This window comes from Neovison vison, chromosome 13 (assembly GCF_020171115.1).
Source record: "Neovison vison isolate M4711 chromosome 13, ASM_NN_V1, whole genome shotgun sequence".
In the NCBI taxonomy this organism is placed as follows: domain Eukaryota; kingdom Metazoa; phylum Chordata; class Mammalia; order Carnivora; family Mustelidae; genus Neogale; species Neogale vison.
In genome coordinates, this window is record NC_058103.1 from 94,960,568 (window position 1) to 94,984,196 (window position 23,629).

General features: G+C 36.5%; 1 protein-coding gene across 1 annotated transcript; it reads right to left on the bottom strand.

The window, feature by feature from the left end:
- Positions 1-2,340: 2,340 nt before the first annotated feature.
- Positions 2,341-3,367, bottom strand: LOC122893106 (olfactory receptor 4K15-like). Its single transcript, XM_044229923.1, has one exon. It carries the CDS (start codon positions 3,313-3,315, stop codon positions 2,341-2,343), a length of 975 nt encoding a protein of 324 aa, XP_044085858.1. The 5' UTR covers positions 3,316-3,367.
- Between the last annotated feature and the right edge of the window lie 20,262 nt (positions 3,368-23,629).

Consider the following 23,629-nt stretch of genomic DNA (forward strand, 5'->3'; position numbering starts at 1 on the left):
GTTTCCTTTGCTGTGCAGAAGCTTTTGATTTTGATGAAGTCCCAGAAGTTTATTTTCGCTTTTGTTTCCTTCGCCTTTGGAGACGTATCTTGAAAGAAGTTGCTGTGGCTGATATCAAAGAGATTACTGCCTATGTTCTCCTCTAAGATTCTGATGGATTCCTGTCTCACGTGAGGTCTTTTATCCACTTTGAAGTGTTTTGATCAGGAACGGATGCTGGATTTTATCAAATACTTTTTCTGCATCGATTGAGAGGACCATATGGCTCTTCTCATATTAATTTGTTTTATCATGTTGATTGATTTGCGAATGTTGAACCATCCTTGTTTCCCAGGGACGAATCCCACCTGTCATGGTGGATAATCTTTTGAATGTGATGTTGGATCCTGTTTGCTAGGATCTTGTTGAGAATCTTAGCATCCATATTCATCAGTGATATTGGTCTGAAATTGTCCTTTTTGGTAGGTCCTTGCCTGGTTTGGGGATCAGGGTAATGCTGGCTTCATAGAAAGAGTCAGGAAGTTTGTCTTCTGCTTCAAGTTTTTGAAACAGCTTCAGGAGAAGCGGTGTTATTTCTTCTTTGAAAGTTTGGTAGAATTAACCTGTGAATCTGTAGGTCCTGGGCTCTTTTTTTGGGGGAGGTTTTTGATCACTGCTTCAATCTCATTACTAGATATTGGTCTATTCAGGTTGTCAATTTCTTCCTGGTTCAATTTTGGGAGTTTATAGTTTTCCAGGAATGCATCCGTTTCATCTAGGTTGCTTAGCTTATTGGCATATAATAAGCTAATAATGATGATTGTTTCTACTTCCTTGGTGTTAGTTGTGATCTCTCCCTTTTCATTCATAATTTTATGAATTTGGGCTTTCTCTCTTTTCTTTTAGATTAGTGTGGCCAATGGTTTATCGATCTTATTGATTCTTTCAAAAAACCAACAGAGCATTCCCTTAAGATATTCTAAGGATTGGGATCTAGAAAACAGGTAACATTATAACAGAATGTGAAACTAGAACACAGTAGAAAAATACAGGAAAAACTTGAATACAATGAAAGAGTAAAAGCCTCAAATAACCTATAGTGAGGATTCCTAGAAAAAATCTCATTTTCATAAGTGATCATGAAGGAGTAAGTTCATGGCTACCCCAAAGTTCTTGAAATATGGTATTACCATTTTCTGGACCTGCATTATGCAATATAAAAATAAAATTTTAACTAAGTCAGACAGATGAAGATATAGAACTAGAACTTGGAAGACACGTGATGTCCAGATATATAATTAAAAAAAATAAAGCCATGTAATCTATAAAAAAAAATTTAAGTCCACATAGACAAATGATTCTTTCTAACAATTATTAATATGTAAAATACTACCTTATCTGAGAAGACAGGAATTATGAAGGCCTATGGAGAGTGTGCATTTTATATGAGCTTTCAGATTCCCATAATCATGATGACAAGTGGTAAAGAATTATAACTCAACTATGAATTTCTCCAGATTATTTTATCAGTATTAACAGAAATTAATGGGTGCCTGGGTGACTCAGTCAGTTAGCCATTTGCCTTTGACTCATGTCATGATTCTGGGATCCTGGAATTGAGCCTTGAAATAGGGTTCCCTGCTCATCAGAGATTTTGCTTCTCCCCTCTTCTCACCCTCTGCCTTTCCCCCTGCTCACACTGGACTGTTTCTCTCTCAAATAAATAAATGCAATATTTTTATAAAAATAAACAGAAATTACCCCAACTAACAAATGCAACACACTCTGGTGAATAAATTTATTCAACAAGTTGTTTTACATGAATAATATGTATTAAGCAGCAACATTGAAGAAGGATTTGTTAAAGTGTTGACTGTGCCTTTGCTGTATAGCCTTGTTATTTTATGTGTTTCTGTACCATTAACACCAATCATAGCATTATCTTCATGTATGTATCGGTACGTAGCTCTGTAAAATAAAGTCATGTTTAGGTGTATCCTGTATATGTAAATCTGTTTTATCTATTGTATAGAAAAATATACCTATTAGTACATAATTGACATCTGAGCAGTACTGTTTTGAGAGGAAGACATACAACTTATTTATTTCATATGAGTAAATGCCATTTCTGAATATACTCAAAAGCTATATATTAAAAATTTTTAAATAAAAAGAAGGAAATAGAAACAAAAAAGAGCACAATAAGGACCATTCTTTGGAATTTTATAATTTTATTATAATTACTCATTCAATCAAATTAATCTACCCTTCCCACTGGTCAAAATGATCTACTTTTACATCATAGTGATTCCATTTTTAATTGTCTAGGAATAAGGCTACAGTAGTTACAGTTGTATAAGTTTACTTTGTTTCCCAGAAAAGAACATTTCTTATGACTGTAGAAACCTGACCAGGCTTCAGGTACTGACTCTTCAGTTTTGACATGGCTGCCTTCATTTCTTTGTTCCTTAGAGTGTAAATAACTGGGTTTAAGATGGGAGTAAAGATGGTGTAAAAAACAGCAAGGACTTTGTCAACAGAATAACCGCTGAAGGGCCACACGTAGATGAAGATGCATGGTCCAAAGAATAGTATGACCACAGTGATATGAGCAGTCAGTGTGGAGCGGGCCTTTGCCATGCTAGCAGAGGAGCGGTTCCTGACGGTGATAAGTATCACAGTGTAGGAAACAACCAAGAGGAGAAAGGAGCTCATAGAAAGAAAGCCGCTATCTGCAACTATAAGTAGGCTGACAATGTAAGTGTCTATGCAGGCCAGCTTTGTCACTAGAGGGAGGTCACAGAAAAAACTGTCTACCTGATTTGGGCCACAAAAAGGCAAGTTAACAGTAAATGCCAACTGGCTAGTAGTATGGATGAACCCCACAAGCCAGGGGATGAGAACAAGAATAATACACGCACGGCGACTCATTATTGTCATGTAGTGGAGAGGTTTGCATATAGCAATGTAACGGTCATAAGCCATAGATACAAGGAGCACCATTTCACTGCCAGCGAAAAGGTGAATGCAGAAAATCTGGGCCAGGCAGGCATCAAATGAAATAGTCTTGTGCTCAACCAGAAAGTCTGCAATCATTTTGGGGGTAGCAAAAGAGGCAACGCATATATCTATAAAAGAGAGGTTCGCAAGCAGGAAGTACATGGGGGTATGAAGGCGGGAATCTGAGGTTACAGTGAGGATGATAAGAAAGTTTCCCAGAAGTATTGCTAGGTAAAGTAGTGAAAATATGAGAAACAAGAAAGGCTGGAGCTCCTGGGAATTAGAGAGCCCCAGCAACACAAACTCGGTCACCCGGGAATGATTTATGTCATTCATTGACTTTGGGAGGAATGTATCTTGTTACCTGAATAGGAGAGAAACAGAGATCAGTCAGTAAGCATGGGTTTCATTTCCCATTTCCACTTCCTTCTTTAGAGATTCTAATTTCTACTTATATTTATGTATCTGAATTTTCAAGAATCATTAAAAAGTATATAAGCAATATAATAACAATAAAGTGGCATGGAGGGGAGAGTTTTGAGATGTTTGACATTGTCATGTCCAGTTATATGAATTTGAGGAATGTAAGCTATTTACTTTACAAATGAAACTGAAAATCTGAAATGTTTTCTTGACATTACAGAAATCTAGTCTAAAAAGTTACAAAGACAAAATCTGAATAGCTTTTTCTATAACAAATTATATAACATGTTTTTAAATGGCTAACACAGGAAGATAGTTTCACAATGTTGACCCCAAAAGTGAGACACAAAAGTGTGTATACTATATGAACCTATTTAAATAAAGTTCAAAAATAGGCTACACCGATCTATGATATTAACAAAGCTCCTGGAGGGGTTTTCCTGGAAGGGCAATAGGAACAGGAAGGTGACAGGAAGGGCTTCTGAAGTGTTGGTAATGTTCTGTTGCTTGATGTGATTGATAGATACAGTGTTTGCTTTGTGAAAACTTGCAAGATGTATAAGATCTGCCACGTGTAGTTTTATGCATATTTTATTTGTTAATAAAAAATCCAAGAGGTAAATAGACACCATTATCTGGTGTGAGAACTCATAGGCAGAATCATTGCCTTGAGTGATTAGGTCTTATTCCCTTCTCTATTCATTTACAAATTTTATGAACTAAAATACAAAACCTAAAAAAACCCAAAGATCTAGAGTTCATTGGAACTCTTCCTGGAGTTGTGACTCATCTCTTCCTGGAGTTCTGTTCTATGAAGGAATCCATTGTATTTGTTCTTTTCAATTATTTCCTGATGTTAAGCTTCATTAACCTCAGCTATTGTTACTAATAGCCAAAGACATAATATTGAATTATAACTGACATTTAATTTGGTGGGGTTTTTAAAAATTATAGTTATATTGTATAGTAGTATTCATAGTAAGAAATCCAGACTGTCAAAAAACAATGTTTCTTTTTTTTTTTTTTTAATTTTTTTTCCAATTTATTTATTTTCAGAAAAACAGTATTCATTATTTTTTCACCACACCCAGTGCCCCCTTTTTTTTTTTGTTCGGTTATTATATACTCTATTTTATCAATACTTTCTCCCTTTTATGTTATTTATACTTTTATAAGCTATCTAGAACTTGGAAACATTGTATAGTGAATAAAAAAAAGAAAATGTGAAATGTAAAGAAATATCTCTCTCTACATCTAAATCACTTCTTTGGAAGGGAGTGTCTTTTATTTTACTGATTTCTAATTATTTGCAGTTTTTTTATATTAATGTTTTCTTAAATCTAATTGCAATTACCTAGTGTTTCCTTGAGTTTCACTGGAGGATTTACACATAAATATAGGGCATGTGATGAATAATTTTAACTCCCAGGAACCAAATTCAGGGACTCATTCCTATATTTCAAATCTCTAGTTGTCTTGAAAATTCCCCCAAAGAATTCACATATCATCACTAATTATATCAACATTATGGCTCATGGATGTTCATAAGAGACTGCCAGCAGAGTCTGAAATCAAAAGGGCTGAAGGTAAAATTATGCAGTGGAGTAAGTTTGTCTTTGAGAAGCCACCACATTCTTCTTCTGTGTTTCTCCCTTCCTCATCATTTCATAGTAGCCAGTTTTTGAGTTAACTCCAGGTACACAGCATGGCCTATCCTCCCTGGGAAACACCCTGACTCAGACTCCTTGACACAAATACTGTAATGAATGCCTAGAAACAGGCAAGGAAGTGATACCCAATAAGACCAACTAATAGGGGCTCTTATGTGTCCTATCAGAAACAGCAAAGCCTTAAATTAATCATAGGGAATGAATCTCCCTCCCAGGGAGACCTTCTAGAGATACAGAAGAAAAGAGTGGCAGAGAAGATTTTCTGGTACCTTACAAATAAAATGTATAATCCACTTATGTGAGAAAATCACAGGAATCATCCTCCCAATAAATCTTCTGTAAAGTTGTATGCTTCCACGTCAGGGGCTTCTTGCGTGGCCCTCCTCCCCACTCATAAACACTGTCTCCCTCAAAAAAAGTAAATACATAAAAAAATAGGAGTACCTAGGTGGCTTAGTTGGTAAATCATCTGCCTTCAGTTCCGGTCATGATCCCGGAGTCCAGGGATTAAGCCCCAAGCTGGGCTCCCTCCTTAGCAGAGACCCCGCTTCTCCCTCTCCCTCTTCTGCTTCCCTTACTTGTGCTCTCTCACTCTCTCTGTGTCAAACAAACAAATCTTCAAAAATAATAATGTATTTTTTTTCAAATCAGAGTATTTTCTGATAATTTTATATGCTCAAAGATAGTTTATATGACCTGACTCACCTAAGAATGAGTCTCTAATTAGTACATGTGTTTTTGAAAGATCGATCTTTCATTTCTTGTACTATTTGAAAGTAAATTAATGCATATATACAGGGTTGCATTAGGTAACTCTCAGGTACCTTCTTTTTGAAATTCTGTCAGATATTTTCTTACTACTTTTATCTTGGATATTATGACTGGTGGATTAAGTGAAGTAAGTAAAAGTATTGGTTACAAGAGGCCAGCAAACACTCTCAGGTCAAAGATCCATCTTTCACAAGTTTTCCAGTATTGCCACTGCCTTTACCCTCTCTAAATCCTGATCAGAGATATAACAGTCACTGGAGACAAGTGCTAGAGTGTGTTTTGTAAGGATACTGACAAAACACTTTCACTTACCTAAGATTAAATGGGGTGTGTGTGATATATCCTATAATTTGTAGTCATTAACACTTGGTAAGAATAAGTTGTTACTTCCACATCTCCTAAGAAAATAGACCTGGCTCTGTAGAGATGAACCATAAAGTTTACTTTTAAATAAGAAGGAAATAGACTGAGGGTGTCTGTAGCCAGGATGGACTGTCTTCATAGGGATGAGAGAAGGCTGAATGCAGTATTTGAATTTAGGTCTAGAGTAGCTGGGGTAGTACTTGGAGCTCTCAGGAATCTAAGAGACAAAGGAGTAGACAAAAAGGAAGACATGCTAAAGCAATATTTCCTGTTTCACGTTTTGCAAAGAATTCAGCCTGACTGTAGCTATCTTGCTTCTGTTTTTGGTAGCAGTAAACTATCTGATTACAAATAACTTTCAGAGACCTCTAGAAATCAATACCAATCATTGGCAACTCAGGATTACATGAAAAGGATTATTTCTTAGTCTCCACTGCAGCTTCAAATATAGCGTATTTGCCCTAATATGTTAGGAAAATGCTTTTTTTTTTTTTCAACCTAACCTCATCCGATAAGTCCAGAAGAATGGATGAAATTCTTCAGAGATTTAGACATTATTCATAAGGGGAAGTTTCAGCAACAATCCACAGCAATTTCATATAAGCTTTCATTTAAAGATCAGCAAGAATATTTTTTAGAAGGTATCACTTGGAATAGTAATTGTTACATGATCTGGAATCTGTAAAGAGAGGTATCAGAATATTGTATCATTTTATCAAAACCATGTTTAGGGAATATTTAGGCTTTTTTTTTTCTCTTCATCTCAATTCCCCTTCATTCAAAGTATAGATAACTTTGTTCCCTGCTTCTCAGATATGTGTTTTATATGATCATCAGATAATAGAATCAAACATTTTGTGTAATAGCAATATAAAGAATTCACCATAGTATTAATAAGATTATAAAAGATAGTAATCATATATGGGCTATCCTTTTTTTTTTTTTCTCACAAGTAGAATATATATCAAGCAAGGTATTTGGATTTTCATGTTACTTGTATTTTCTAGTCACGAATTAACAAAATAGCCTGATGTCCAGATCAATAGATGATGTTCAAAGACATTGTGGACTATAAGAGAAGTAGTAGTCTGAGTTATACAAAATATCTATTCAAATTCTGCCTCTCAATAAATAAATTCACAATTTTAGGCAAATCACATACCCTTCACAGTGCTCCGTGTCTCTTCAAAAAACAAGGGAAGAAGTCTCCCTCCTAACTTTAATATTCTTTAATCCTCTGGCTTTTGAAAGCATGACCCATCCCTAAATGTTAATTCAATGATAAAATTATAAAAGGTTGCATTTAAATAAAACTATATTCAGTTAAAAGGCAAAACCCATCCTGGTTTTAGCAAAAAAAAAAAAATTCAGTCGCTTCTCAGACAGATACTTGGTCAGCTAAAAGGCACAATTGATGTAAAATATTCAAAGATTAATTGAAAGGGTGAGGACTAATCGTCTGTCTCCTGTTCTCTGCTGTGGCTGAAGTAGGAGGCTGCAGAACAATAGGACTCTTGTTGTCCCTAGCCTTACATTGCACCAACTGGGAGGAACAACATTCTTCAGGATCCACTGGGTAGAATGCAAATGTAGGGGAACAAATGTCTTTCCAGACTTTAATCTCTGTCATTTATACCTTGAAGTATCCTCAGCACATAGATCTAAGAAAAGCCATTAAAATTGTTAGAAGCTAGTTAGTTATATGACATCACTGGATTGCAGTGTAGTATTGGTGATAGAGGAGGGTTGTGGTAGTAGAAATCACGTGCATTAGGGCTAATTATGTGACAGAGTTGTGCACAGAGATACAGTGCATCACCTTGAGGATTTCACAAATGGAGAAAGGAACAGAACTAGTGGAAATGCTTTGTCCTGTTGGAGAAAAATTTAGCATGGTGGGAAAAAAGCAGTGAATAGTTCTCTTGGTTATTCCTTTCAGGAGAGGTTTAGCACCATTTAGGTCCCAGGAGAGTCAAAAATTGATGAGAAGATACTTGTGCCTTTGCATGATACACTGCAATGCAAACATCTTGGTATTTTAATTATTCTAAAAGAGCTACATGCTTAGTTTCCAAGGCAAGGTTTCTAGTGTAGGGCAGTGAGAGCCGTTTTACAGTAGAAGGACTGTATCCTACAGAGTAGGTTCTAGTGAAGTGACTTACAGTAATCTCCAAAAATTTAATTTTTTTAGTTGAAATTTTTAGAAAAAAAATTGCTGTCACATGAAGCTCTGATCTTCTCCTTCCCTGAGGTTAGTTTATATTGAAGACCAGAATATAAAAGGATAATTTTTTTTTCTCACATAGAATTTTGATGCTGTTATGAATACTAGAAATCAGCTAGTCCAACATTCTAAATAGTTAAGTTGGATGAGTTCTTGAGGAATTAGTTTCTTTACTCAGATTGTACTTTCCAGTGTGGGGTTGTATCTTCTAATACTTTGTCTAACACTTCTCCTGCTCTCCCTTGATGCATCTTCCACAAGTTGGAATATTTTAAGTTTATGATTAGAGCTAAACTGAATCTTCATGTTTTCCCAAACTCATGAATTTAGAGTACTTCTAAATGACTCTTTGGCAGTTACTCCCAGGACTCTTCCTTGTTACCTGTTCTTTCTACTGCCCTTTTCTTGTAGATAATCCCTAAAACTCTGTCTTTTGGAATTTCTTTTCTCCTTAGGATCTCCTATTGGGAGATTAAATACATTCAAATGACTTTACATCTTTATGAGAAAGAGCCTAAGTGTACACCTCTAATTCTAAGATTTCATATGTATCAGATGACATCAGTGCACCACAAATTTAATATCCCCCAAATCAACACATTTTCTTTTATTGTAAATACCAACTCTGCTAATGTCATTATTTTCATACTCTGAAACATCCAGGCTTAAATCAGTATGATAGATGATGTCTAGCTCTCTCATATCCCTATATTTAATTCCCAAATTTATCTAATATATGGGTTCACACTGTTTATTTAGATTTTTTAATGTTCATTTTCTCTAAACATGAATCATGAACATTTTTTCCCATTGTCACATATAACTTGTAGCCTTGATTTTAAATGGTTGCATTATGTTCCAGTTTATCAATAAAATACTTATTCCCACATTGTAGAATTTTTTCCAGTTGAGAATAAGTGTGATTTAAAATAACATATAAAAGTCATCTTTAATAATTCTAATTGAGTTCAGGATAATTTCTTGAAGATAAAATTATTGGAATCAAGCCTTTGAACATTTATGAGTCTCTGGATTCATAACACAGAACTCCTGACTCTAGTACCCTACAGTTCAATCACCATAAAAAGTTCCTTTTGTATTTGACCACTTCTCCCTCCACAAACCCCAGCAACCACTAATGTATCCTCTATGTCCATAGATTTTCCTTTTCCAGACATCATATGTTTAGTTTGTAGCAAGTGTACCTTTTCAAATATCTTCTTTCATTTGGCAAGTGTAGCCTTTTCAAATATCTTCTTTCATTTGGTGATATATTTAAGACGACTCCATTTGGTTAAATGGATTAGAAGCTTAGTCTTTTATATTATGGTATAGTATCCCATTGTATGGATGTGCCTCAGCTCATTTTCCTATTTATCACTTGAAGGACATCCTAGCTGTTTCTTTTTTGTTTGTTTTGGCGGTGATGAATAGTTTCCGTAAACATTTATATGTAGGGATTTGTGTAGATATCTTTCAAATCAGTTGGGAAATCTAATTTGATAAGAAATGATTTGCCTCCATGTATTTTAAAGCTTGGATTTTGGTACAAACAGATTAAGATTTGAACATCTTCTTGAAGGATTAAGCTCTTTAGCATTATTATATGTCTCTCTTTATTTATTTTTAGAAAAAGAGTATTCATTATTTTTTTCACCACACCCAGTGCTCCATGCAATCTGTGCCCTCTATAATACCCACCGCCTGGTACCCCAACCTCCCACCCCTCAGATTGTTTTTCAGAGTCCATAGTCTCTCATGGTTCACCTCCTTATCCAATTTACCCCAACTCCCTTCTCCTCTCTAACACCCCTTGTCCTCCATGCTATTTGTTATGCTCCACAAATAAGTGAGACCATATGATAATTGGCTCTCTCTGCTTGACTTATTTCACTCAGTATAATCTCTTCCAGTCCTGTCCATGTTGCTACAAAAGTTGGGTATTCATCCTTTCTGATGGAGGCATGATACTCCATAGTGTATATGGACCACATCTTCCTTATCCATTCATCCGTTGAAGGGCATCTTGGTTCTTTCCATAGTTTGGCGACCGTGGCCATTGCTGCTATAAACATTGGGGTACAGATGGCCCTTCTTTTCATGACATCTGTATCTTTGGGGTAAAGACCCAGGAGTGCAATTGCAGGGTCATAGGGAAGCTCTATTTTTAATTTCTTAAGGAATCTCCAAAGTGTTTTCCAAAGCAGCTGCACCAACTTGCATTCCCATCAATAATGTTAGAGGGTTCCCCTTTCTCCACATCCTCTCCAACACATGCTGTTTCCTGTTTTGTTAATTTTGGCCATTCTAACTGGTGTAAGGTGATATCTCAATGTGGTTTTAATTTGAATCTCCCTGAGGGCTAATGATGATGAACATTTTTTGATGTGTCTGATAGCCATTTGTATTTCTTGATTGGAGAAGTGTCTGTTCATATCTTCTGCCCATTTTTTGATGTGTTTGTCTGTTTCGTGTGGGTTGAGTTTGAGGAGTTCATTATAGATCCTGGATATCAACCTTTTGTCTGTACTGTCATTTGCAAATATCTTCTCCCATTCCGTGGGTTGCCTCTTTGTTTTTTTGACTGTTTCCTTTGCTGTGCCAAAGCTTTTGATTTTTATGAAGTCCCAAAAGTTTATTTTCGCTTTTGTTTCCTTTACCTTTGGAGACGTATCTTGAAAGAAGTTTCTGTGGCTGGTATCAAAGAGATTACTGCCTATGCTCTCCTCTAGGATTCTGATGGATTCCTGTCTCACGTTGAGGTCTTTTGTCCATTTTGAGTTTATCTTTGTGTACGGTGTAAGAGAATGGTCGAGTTTCATTCTTCTACATATAGCTGTCCAGTTTTCCCAGCACCATTTATTGAAGAGACTGTCTTTTTTCCACTGTATATTTTTTCCTGTTTTGTCAAAGATTATTTGACCATAGAGTTGAGGGTCCATATCTGGGCTCTCTACTCTGTTCCACTGGTCTATGTGTCTGTTTTTATGCCAGTACCATGCTGTCTTGGTGATCACAGCTTTGTAATAAAGCTTGAAATCAGGTAACGTGATGCCCCCAGCTTTATTTTTGTTTTTCAACATATCCTTAGCGATTTGGGGTCTCTTCTGATTCCATTCAAATTTTAGGATTATTTGCTCCAGCTCTTTGAAGAATGCCGGTGGAATTTTGATCGGAATGGCATTAAAAGTATAGATTGCTCTAGGCAGTATAGACATTTTAACAATGTTTATTCTTCCGATCCAAGAGCATGGAATGGTCTTCCATTTATTTGTGTCTTCTTCAATTTCTTTCATGAGTGTTCTGTAGTTCCTCGGATACAGGTTCTTTACCTCTTTGGTTAGGTTTATTTCCAGGTACCTTATGGTTCTTGGTGCTATAGTAAATGGAATCAATTCTCTAATTTCCCTTTCTGTATTTTCATTGTTAGTGTATAAGAAAGCCACTGATTTCTGTACATTGACTTTGTATCCTGCCACATTACTGAATTGATGTATGAGTTCTAGTAGTTTGGGACATGATTTCTTGTTTTAACTATTCTCCACTTGAACCCTACCAAAAAGGAGAATTTTAGACCAATATCACTGATGAATATGGGTGCTAAGATTCTCCACAAGATCCTAGCCAACAGGATCTAACAGCACATTAAAAAGATTATCCACCATGATCAGGTTGAGAACACTCAACATAAGACTACCCTTAGCAATATTTAAGTATACTCTGTGGTATTGTTGACTATAAGTACTGGATATACAGAAGATCTCTAGGACCTATTCATCTTATTTAACTGAAACTTGCTTTTTTACTTATAAGTTTCACTACTTTTTCCCAATTTTATTAAGATAAAATTTATAATTTTTTGAATTTAAAGTATACATGGTGATGATTTTAATGTATAAAATGATTGCCACAATAAAGTTAGTTAATCTCTATCACCTCACAAAGTTACCATTTTGTGGATGTATGGTGAGAGTATTTAAGATTTACTCTCTAAGCAGATTTCAAGGTACAACACATCATTGTTAACAGTAGTTGTTATGATGTACATTTGAACTCCAGAAATTATTTATCTTATAACTAACACTTTGTAACCTTTGATTAGACTAATACTTCCCTGTTCCCCCAGCCCTTGATATCTGGCAACCACCATTCTACTTTCTTCTTCTACTATTTTGACTAGTTTAGATTCCTCATATAAATGGTATCAGGTCATACTTGTCCTCTGTCTCTGGTTTATTTCACGTCACATAATATCCTCCAGGTTCATCAATGTTATTGCAAAGGTCAGGATTTCTTTTTTTCTTTAAGGCTGAATATTATTTCTTGTTTGTATATAGCACATTTTCTTTTTTCAGTGGATATTTAGGTCCCTCTTGGTTATTGTGAATAATGCTATAGTGAACATTGGAGTACATATATCTCTTCAGGATTTTGATTTCTATTCCTTTGGATATATACTCAGAAGTGGGGTTCCTGAATCATATGTTAGTTATACCTTTTAATTTTCTCAGGAAACATACTGTTTTTCATAGTGGTGGTACCAATTTATATTCCCACCAACAGTGTACAAGGGTTCATTTTCTCCACATTGACTACTGGTTTTATTTAGTCATTTTAATACTTGCCTTTTAATCCAGTCTGATAATTTGAAATTTAATAAGTGTGTTTAGACTGTTTTCACTTAATGTGATGATTGATTTGGTTAGATCTGAGTTCATCATCTTCTTATTTTTTATTCCATCTTTGTTGTTATTTCCTTTTCTCTTTCTCTCTTTCTCTTTCTTTTTTTTTACCTCCTCTTGATTTTTGAATATGTCTTTTATCCTAATTTAGCTCCTTAGTTAGCTTATTATATTTGTTTATTTTGTTAGTCTATAATGTTTCTAACTCAACACATCTACCTTTAAGTAGTATTATACCACTTCACATATAGTATATGAACCTTAAAATATTATATGTACTCCTTTTTCCTATCAAGCATTTGTGTATTATTGTGTATTTTGCTTTTTCATATGTTGAAGTCCTATAATACCTTGTTACTGTTTTTGCTTTAAATGTTCAGTTATCTTTTAGAAAACTTGAAAATATAAAAAGTTTTATGTTTGCCCTCATATTTCTCCAGTGCCCTTTAGTGTACAATGTAAATCCAGATTTCCACAAATGGTATCATTTTTCTTTTCCTTCAAGGATTTCCTTTAAACTTGCTTGTATTGTATGTCTAATATGATTCTTTCAGTTTTGGAATTTCTGAAAAAGACAGTATTTTGCTCTTGGAATATTTTTGATGCATATAGGATTCTAAGGTGGCATTTTTTTTTTGTCTTCAGTTCTTTAAATATATTCCTTGATTATTTTCTGCTTGCATAAATTCCAATGACAATATCAGTTACCATTCTTAAAATTGTTTTTCTAAACATAATATTTTTTTCCTCCATCTGTTTTTTTTAAAAAATATATTTAAATTCCATTAACCAGCATATAATACATTATTAGTTTCAGATGTAGTATTTAATAATTTATCAGTTGCATATAATACCCAGTGCTCATCATATCATGTGCCCTCCTTAATGCCCATCACCCAATTACCCCATTCCCCTACCCACCTCCCTTCCAGCCACCCTCAGTTTGTTTTCTATCATTAAGAGTTTCTCATGGTTTTTGCCTCCTCCCTGATGACTTCCCATTCAGTTTTCCCTTCCTTCCCCTATGATCTGCTGCCCTGTTTTTTATATTCCACATATGAGTGAAACCGTGTAATTGTCTTCCTCTGATTGAATCATTTCACTTGGCATAATACCCTCTAGTTCTCTCCATGTGGATGTAAATGGTAAGAAGTCATCCTTTCTTATGGCTAAGTAATGTTCCATTGTATAAATATATACCATCTTCTTTATCCATCCACCTGTTGATGGACATCTTAGCTCTTTCTACAGATTGGCTATTATGGACATTGCTGCAATGAACACTGGAGTACAGGTGCCCCTTCAGGTCACTAGATTTGTATCTTTGGGTAAATACCTAGTAGTGCAATTGATGGCTCCTAGGGAAGCTCTATTTTTAACTCATTAAAGAACCTCCAAACTGTTCTACAGAGTGACTATACCAGCTTGCATTCCCACCAAGAGTGTAGGAGGGTTCCACTTTCTCTGCATCCTCACCAACATTTGTTGTTTCCTGTCTTGTTCCTTTCAGCCATTCTGAAATGTGTAAGTTGTAAGATCATAATTTGTTCTCGTTTGGATTTCTAGTTCCCTGACTCCAAGTGTTCTTGTGTACTTTTTCATGTGTTAGCCATTTGAATGTCTTCTTTGGAGAAATATCTGATCATGCCTTCTGACCATTTCTTGACAGAATTATTTGTTCTTTTGGTTTGATAAGTTCTTTTTTTTAATTTTTTAATTTTTTAAAATATTTTTAAATTTCTTTTCAGTGCAACAGAATTCATTGTTTATGCACCACACCCAGTGCTCCATGCAATACATGCCCTCCATAATACCCACCACCAGGCTCACCCAAACTCCTAACACCCACCCCTTCAATACCCTCAGATTGTTTTTCAGAGTCCATAGTCTCTCATGGTTCATCTCCCCCTCCAATTTCCCTCAACTCCCTTCTCCTCTCCATCTCCCCTTGTCCTCCATGCTATTTGTTATGCTCTACAAATAAGTGAAACCATGTGGTAATTGACTCTCTCTGCCTTACTTATTTCACTCAGCATAATCTCTTCCAGTCCCATCCATGTTGCTACAAAAGTTGGGTATTCATCCTTTCTGATGGAGGCGTAATACTCCATAGTGTATATGGACCATATCTTCCTTATCCATTCATCCGTTGAAGGGCATCTTGGTTCTTTCCACAGTGTGGCGACTGTGGCCATTGCTGCTATGAACATTAGGGTACAGATGGCCTTTCTTTTCACTACATCTTTGGGGTAAATACCCAGTAGTGCAATTGCAGGGTCATAGGGAATCTCTATATTTAATTTCTTGAGGAATCTCCACACTGTTCTCCAAATTGGCTGCACAATTTGGGGTGTGCAGGAGGGAAAGTGTTCTCCTTTCTCCACATCCCCTCCAACACACGTTGTTTCTTGTCTTGTTCATTTTGGACATTCTAACTGGTATAATGTGGTATCTCAATGTGGTTTTAATTTGAATTTCCCTGATGGCTAGTGATGATGAATTTTTTCATATGTATGATGGCCATTTGTACATCTTCATTGGAGAGGTTTCTGTTCATGTCTTCTGCCCATTTTTTTGACATGGTTATCTGTATTGTGTGTGTTGAGTTTGAGAAGTTTGTTATAGAACCTGGATATCAGCCTTTTGTCTGTACTGTCATTTGCAAATATCTTCTTCCATTCTGTGGGTTGCCTCTTCGTTTTGTTGACTGTTTCCTTTGCTGTGCAAAAGCTTTTGATCTTGATGAAGTCCCAAAAGTTCATTTTCTCTTTTGTTTTCTTTTCCTGTGGAGACATATCTTGAATGAAGTTGCTGTGGCTGATATCGAAGAGGATACTGCCTATGTTCTCTTCTAGGATTCTGATGGATTCCTGTCTCACGTTGAGGTCTTTTATCCATTTTGAGTTTATCTTTGTGTACAGTGTAAGAGAATGGTTGAGTTTCATTCTTCTACATATAGCTGTCCAGTTTTCCCAGTACCATTTATTAAAGAGACTGTCTTTTTTCCACTATATATTTTTTTCCTGCTTTGTCGGAGATTATTTGACCATAGAGTTGAGGGTCCATATCTGGGATCTATACTCTATTCCACTGGTCTATGTGTCTGCTTTTAAGCTAGTACCATGCTGTCTTGCTGACCACAGCTTTGTAGTAAAGCTTGAAATCAGGCAACATGATGCCACCAGTTTTGTTTTTGTTTTTCAACATTTCCTTAGCAATTTGGGGTCTCTTCTGATTTCAAACAAACTTTAGGATTATTTGCTTCAGCTATTTGAAAAATACTTGTGGAATTTTGACCAGAATTGCATTAAAAGTATGGATTTCTCTAGGCAGTATAGACATTTTAAACAATTTTATTCTTCTGATCCAAGAGCATGGAGTGGTCTTCCATCTTTTTGTGTCTTCTTCAATTTCTTTCCTGAGTGTTCTGTAGTTCCTCGAGTACAGATCCTTTACTTTTTTGGTTAGGTTTATTCCCAGGTATCTTATGGTGTTATAGTAAATGGGATTGATTCTCTAATTTCCCTTTCTGCATTTTCATTGTTAATGTATAAGAAAGCAACTGATTTCTGTATATTGACTTTGTATCCTGCCACATTGCTGAATTGCTGTATGAGTTCTAGTAGTTTGGGGGTGGAGTCTTTTGGGTTTTCCATATAAAGTATCATGTCATATGCGAAGGGAGAGAGTTTGACTTCTTCATTGCCCATTTGGATACCTTTTATTTCTCTTTGTTGTCTGATTGCTGTTGCTAGGACTTCTAATACTATGTTGAACAAGAGTAGTGAGAGTGGGCATCCTTGTCTTGTTTCTGATCTCAATGGGAAGGCTGAGAGCTTTTTCCCATTGAGGATATTTGCTGTGGGTTTTTCATTGATAGATTTTAAGAAGTTCAGGAATGTTCTCTCTATCCCTATACTTTGAAGTGTTTTAATCAGGAACGGATGCTGGATTTTGCCAGATGTTTTTTTTTTTTTAATTTTTTATTTTTTCAGCATAGCAGTATTCATTATTTTTGCACCACACCCAGTGCTCCATGCAATCTTTGCCCTCCATAATACCCACCAACTGGTTCCCCCAACCTCCCACCCCCCACCTCTTCAAAACCCTCAGATTGTTTTTCAGAGTCCATAGTCTTTCATGGTCCACCTCCCCTTCCAATCTCCCTCAACTCCCTTCTCCTCTCCATCTCCCTTTGTCCTCCATGCTATTTATTATGCTCCACAAATAAATGAAACCATGTGATAATTGACTTTCTCTGCTTGACTTATTTCACTCAGCATAATCTCTTCCAATCCTGTCCATGTTGCTACAAAAGTTGGCTATTTATCCTTTCTGATGGAGGCATAATACTCCATAGTATATATGGACCACATCTTCCTTATCCATTCATCCATTGAAGGGCATCTTTGTTCTTTCCACAATTTGGCGACCATGGCCATTGCTGCTATAAACACTGGCATCAGTATGCCAAATGCTTTTTTTTTGCATCAATTGGGAGGACCATGTGGTTCTTCTCTCTTTTCTTATTGATTTATTCTATCACATTGATTGATTTGTGAATCGTGGTGGATAATCTTTTTAATGTGCTATTGGATCCTATTTGCTAGAATCTTGTTGAGAATCTTAGCATACATATTCATCAGTGATATTGGTCTGAAATTCTCCTTTTTGGTGGGGTCTTTGCCTGCCTTAGGTATCACTCTTCATAAAAAGAGTCTGGAAGTTTTCCTTGTGCTTCAATTTTTTGAAACCGCTTCAGGAGAATAGGTGTAATTTCTTCTTTGAAAGTTTGGTAGAATTCCCCAGGGAATCCATCGGTCCTGGGCTCTCTTTTTTTGAGAGGTTTTTGATCATGCTTTAATCTCATTACTAGATATTGGTCTATTCAGGTTGTCAATTTCTTCCTCGTTCAATTTTGGAAGTTTATAGTTTTCTAGGAATGCATCAATTTCATCTAGGTTGCTTAACTTATTGGCATATAGCTGTTGATAATAATTTCTGATGACTGTTTATATTTCCTTGATGTTAGTTGTGATCTCTCCGTTTTCATTCATAATTTTCTTAATTGAGCCTTCTCTCTTTTCTTTTGGATTAGTTTGGCCAATGGTTTATTGATCTTGTTGATTTTTTCACAAAAACATCTTCTGGTTTCATTGATGCATTCTACTGTATCTCTAGTTTCTATCTCAGAATCTAATTTTGATTAGATTCTGCTATAATATTGATTATTCCCCTTCTTGTGTGTGGATTGGCTTAATTTGTTGTTGATTCTCCAGTTCTTTAAGGTAGAGACATCTGGTGTATTCTGGATTTTTCAATTTTTTTGAGGGAGGCTTGGATGGCTATGTATTTCCCCTTTAGGACTGTCTTTGCTGTATCCCACAGGTTTTGGCCCCACGTGTCTTCATTCTCATTGGTTTCCATGAATTGTTTCAATTCTTATTTGATTTTCTGGTTGATCCAAGCATTCTTAAGCATGGTGGTCTTTAGCTTCCAAGTGTTTGAGTTTCTTCCGAACTTTTCCTTGAGCTCCAGTTTCAAAGCATTGTGATCTGAGAATATGCAGGGAATAATCTCAATCTTTTGGTACCTGTTGAGCCTTGATTTGTGCCCCAGTATGTGGTCTGTTCTTGAGAAGGTTCCATGTGCACTCGAGAAGAATGAGTATTCTATTGTTTTAGGGTGGAATGTTCTGTATATATCTATGAGGTCTATCTGGTCCAATGTGTCATTCAACGCTCTTGTTTCTTTATTGATTTTCTGCTTGGATGATCTGTCCATTACTAAGAGTGGCATGTTAAGATCTCCTATTATTAATGTATTCATATCAATATGACTCTTTATCTTGATTAATAGTTTTTTAAAGTAATTGGCTTCTCCCATTTTGGGGGCATAAATATTTACAATTATTAGGCCTTCTTGGTGGATAGACCCTTTAAGAATGATGTAGTGTCTTTCTGTATCTCTGACTACATTCTTTAGTTTAAAATCTAATTTATCTGAGAATCGCTACCCTGGCCTTGTTTTGAGGCCCATTGGCATGAAAGATGCTTCTCTATGCCTTCACTTTCAGTCTGGGTGTATCTTTAGGTTCAAAATGGGTCTCTTGTAGACAACATATGGATGGGTCCTGTCATTTTATCCAATCTGCAACCCTGTGTCATTTTATGGGTGCATTTAGATCATTCATATTGAGAGTGATTATTGAGAGATATGTTTTTATTGACATCGTGTTACCTGTGAGGTCTTTTTTTTTTATAGATTGTCCCCATATATTTCTGTTCAATGATATTCTTAGGATTTTTCCTCTTTTATAGAACCCCCCTTAAAATTTCCTGCAGTGTCAGCTTGGTGGTCGCATACTCTTTTAAACCTTGCTGGTCTTGGAAGCTCTTTATCTCTTCATCCATTTTAAATGTCAGTCTTGCTTGATAAAATATTCTTGGCTGCATATTCTTCTCATTTAGTGCCCTGAATACATCTTGCCAGCCCTTTCTGACTTGCTGGGTTTCTGTGGACAAATCTGACGTTATTCTGAGGGGCTTTCCTCGTACGTAAGGGATTTCTTTGCCCTAGCTGCTTTCAAGAGCTCCTGTGTACAATTATGATTCATCATTTTCACTATCGGGTGTCTTGAGTTCTTTCTAGATTCTATGATCTTGGGGGACGGCCTTTCTGCCTCTAGTACACGAATACTGGTTCTAGTCACCAGATGGGAAAATTTTTATGGAAAATTTGTTCAACTATATCTTCTAGTCTTCTCTCTTTCCTCTCCCCCTCAGGGATTCCAATAATTCTGATGTTGGAACGTTTCATAGTGTCTTTTATTTCCCTAATTCTATTTTTGTGGCTTCTAAGCTGTTTGTCCCAGGCTTCCCCCTGACCCTTTTTTTCTGTTTGTCCTCCAGATCACTAATTCTATCTTCTGCCTCAGTTACCCTAACTTTTAGAGAATTTAGATTAGATTGGAACTCATTGAGAACATTGTGAACATCATCCCTGGTGGCTTTCACTTCTGCTCTAATCAATTCCATTTTGTCATCCATGGCTTTCTCCAACCTAGCTATTGCCTGGATAATTGTTAGCCTGAATTCCCTTTCTGACATACTGTCTATGTCCATATCCGATAGCTCTGATGCAGAAGGCCCAGTCTCTGAATTTTTCTTCTGTTGGGCATTCCTCTTCCTAGTCATTTTGGTGAGAGATGGCTGAATGGATGTGTAGCTGAATGTATTGACTGTGGTGCAGGCAAGGTGCACCCTGGAACACTTCTGAGCAATCGAGTCTCCACCCAAATGAAAGAAAAAAAGAGAGAGAGAGAGGAAAAAAAAAAGGAAGATATAATAAAATAGAAGGCCCAGCACAAATGGTTCCCAAGGTAAGATTTATGAACTTTACAAACAAAAACAGACAAATAAAAAGACCGACAAAAGTAGATGACAAGAGAAAAGAAAATTAATGAATAAAAACAAAAAAAGAATCTTGTCAACAAGAACCCCAAGTATAAGATTTATATACTACCAGGACAAAAACAAATACACAGAAACACTGGAAGAAGAAAAATATGGGAGAGTGGTTATAAATTCTGAGTGTGGGTGAGGAAGGTTATTTTGATTCTTCCTGGATGTTCCTTGATATCTTTGTTAAAGGACTCAACTTTCCTAAGATAAGGGGGATTAAAAACTGGTTTACCTATAGGGGTAACATTGATTGGGGAAAGGAGATTACCTTGAAGCTTATCTCTATATGAATATTAAAAAAAAAGAATAAACTAACACAAAATTAAATTAAAAATTAAAAAATAGAAAAACACAGGTATATATATCAAAAAGTTCAGGTTAAAATGTTATTATGGAATTTGATAAACTGGACATCTCACTGTGATGGTAAATAGATTAAAAATTTATATATAAAAAAATGAACCAGAATAGTGGGAACAAATTAAAAATAAAAGTTGTATCTATGAAGTAGTGGTGGATGTCCTCTTGTCTTTATTTTTTTTGGGGTGGGGGGTTGGCTTTCTCGGGGAGGGGCCTGCCACATGGGTTTTCAGAGAGTCTTGCTAGAGTTAAGTCCTCCTGCCCCGATCAAGGGGGTGGGCTCTGAGGAAACTGGTTTTTCAGGCTTTTGATCTCTGGAGGTTTTTTGTTTGTTTGTTCATTTGTTTTCTCTCCCCTTGGTGGCTTTTGATGGTTTTTGGAGGTTTAGAGGAATGCAGCCTCAGTCTGGGTGCTCCAGAGCACATCAATTTCCCCTCTGCCACTGGCAGAGCACATCTCCAGTCATGATCTCTGGGGTCACAGGAACTCCCGCTTGTACCCAAAACCACGATAGCTGCAGTTGTCTGGGCAGCTCTAGACTGCCAGGGATGTCCTGAGCAGTGATAGCACACTGAGATTTTCCCTCTGGCCCGGCTGGGAGTGCTCAGACTCTCCACAGTCCGAGAGAGCACCGGCTGGCACCTGAATGCACCTCTTTAGGGGAGGGGGTGGGGCGTGACTCAGACTTTGGTCATGTGGTAGTGCATGGAGAGTGCAAAAGGTTGTGGTTCTGCCAGCTGGCGAGGCTCCCTTACCCTCACGGGAGCTACCACCCAGACACTCTCAGGTGCGCCAATGACTCAGGAACCAAGACCTGGCTTCTTTGCTGCACTCTCTCTGGCTCAGCACCAGCGGTGGCTGTCCTGGGTTGGCGGACTTAAGCCCCTGTCTCTAACCACCCGGATTCCCACAATTTCCCCCCACAATCCTTGCTCTTTTTGGGTGCTTTCAACCAGACTCCAAGTTAATGCTGGTCCTCAATTGCAGGGCACTCTTGTTGGGGTATTAATTTCCAATGGGTTGCTTCTGGTAGCTTCCTCCCCCTTTTGTTTATCTTCCAATATCAGTCCCATGTTCCCACTCCACTCTGGCATCTTCTCCTCCTGTAGAGATCTAGAAGTATATAATTCTAATCTCAATCTGATTTCATGGGTGATCAGAGTTCCTTGGTAGGTAATCAGCTCATTTTAGGGTACAGGTTGAAATGGCACCTCCTCCTACTTTCCCTCCATCTTCTCTCCCCTGATAAGTTCTTTATAGATCTTGGGTACTAGCCTTTTATCCAAAAAGACATTTGCAAATATCTTCTCCCATTCTGTAGGTGGTCTTTTAGTTTTGTTGATTGTTTTATTTCCTGCGCATGAGCTTTTTATCTTGATGAAGTCTCAAAAGTTCATTTTTACCTTTGTTTCCCTTGCCTCTGAAGATGTTTCTAGGAAGGAGTTGCTGCAGCTGAGGTAGAAGAGGTTGCTGACTGTGTTCTTCTCTAGGATTTGGATGGATTCCTGTCTCCGTTTAGGTCTTTCAACCATTTTGAGGGTTTTTTTTGTGTGTGTGTGTATATATGTATGGTATAAGAAAATGGCCCAGTTTTATTTTAATAAATGTGGCTCTCCAATTTTCACAGCACCATTTATTGAAGAGACTGTCTTTTTTCCACTGAATACTCTTTCCTGCTTTGTTGAAGATAGTTTACCCTAGGATTGGGCGTCCATTTCTGATTTCTCTATTCTGTTCCATTGATATGTGTGTCTGTTTTTGTGCCGATACCTTACTGTCTTGATGATTAAAGCTTTGTAATAGAGCTTGAAATAGGGAATTGTGATGCTACCAGCTTTGGTTTCAAGTTTGATCATTTCTATTCAAGTCTTTTATCTTTCTATACAAATTTTAGGATCATTTGTTCCAGATCTGTGAAAAATCTTGATGGTATTTATTAGGAATTATGTTGAATATGTAGATTGCTCCAGATAGTGTAGACATTTTAATGACATTTAATGATATTCTTCCAATCCATGATCGTGGAATGTTTTTTTCCATTTCTTTGTGTCTTCTTCAATTTCTTTCAAATGTTCTATAGTTATTAGAGTACAGATCCTTCACATCTTTGCTTAGCTTTACTCCTAGCAATCTTAAAATTTTTGATGCCGTTGTAAGTGGAAATGAATCCTTAGTTTCTTTTTTTTCTTCCCTGTCTTGTTCCTATGTATAGAAATGCTATTGGTTTGTGTGCATTTATTTTATATCCTGCCATTTCTCTGAATTGCTGAGTTCTAGCAATTTTGGGGTGGAGTCTTTTGGTTTTCCACATAAAGTATCATGTCATCTGCAAAGAGTGAGAGTTTGACCTCTTTGCCAGCTTGAATTTCTTCTATTTCTTGATTAGGACTTCTAGTACTGTGTTGATCAACAATGGTGGATATGCCTGTTGTGATCCTGACCTTATGAGAAAAGCTCTTAGCTTTCCCTCATTGAGAATAATATTCACTGTGGGCTTTTTGTAGATGGGTTTCATGATATTGAGATATGTTCCCTCTTTCCCTGCACTCTGGAGAGTTTTAATCAAGACAGGATGCAGTATTTTGTCAAATGCTTTTTCTGAATTGATTGAGAGACTCATTTGGTTCTTGTCCTTTCTTTTATTAATATGATGTACCACATTGATTGATTTGCAAATGTTGAACCAACGTTACA

Coding starts and splice junctions, on each gene's coding strand:
- LOC122893106 (XM_044229923.1), bottom strand. CDS start 3,315: ATGAATGACATAAATCATTCCCGGGTGACCGAGTTTGTGTTGCTGGGG.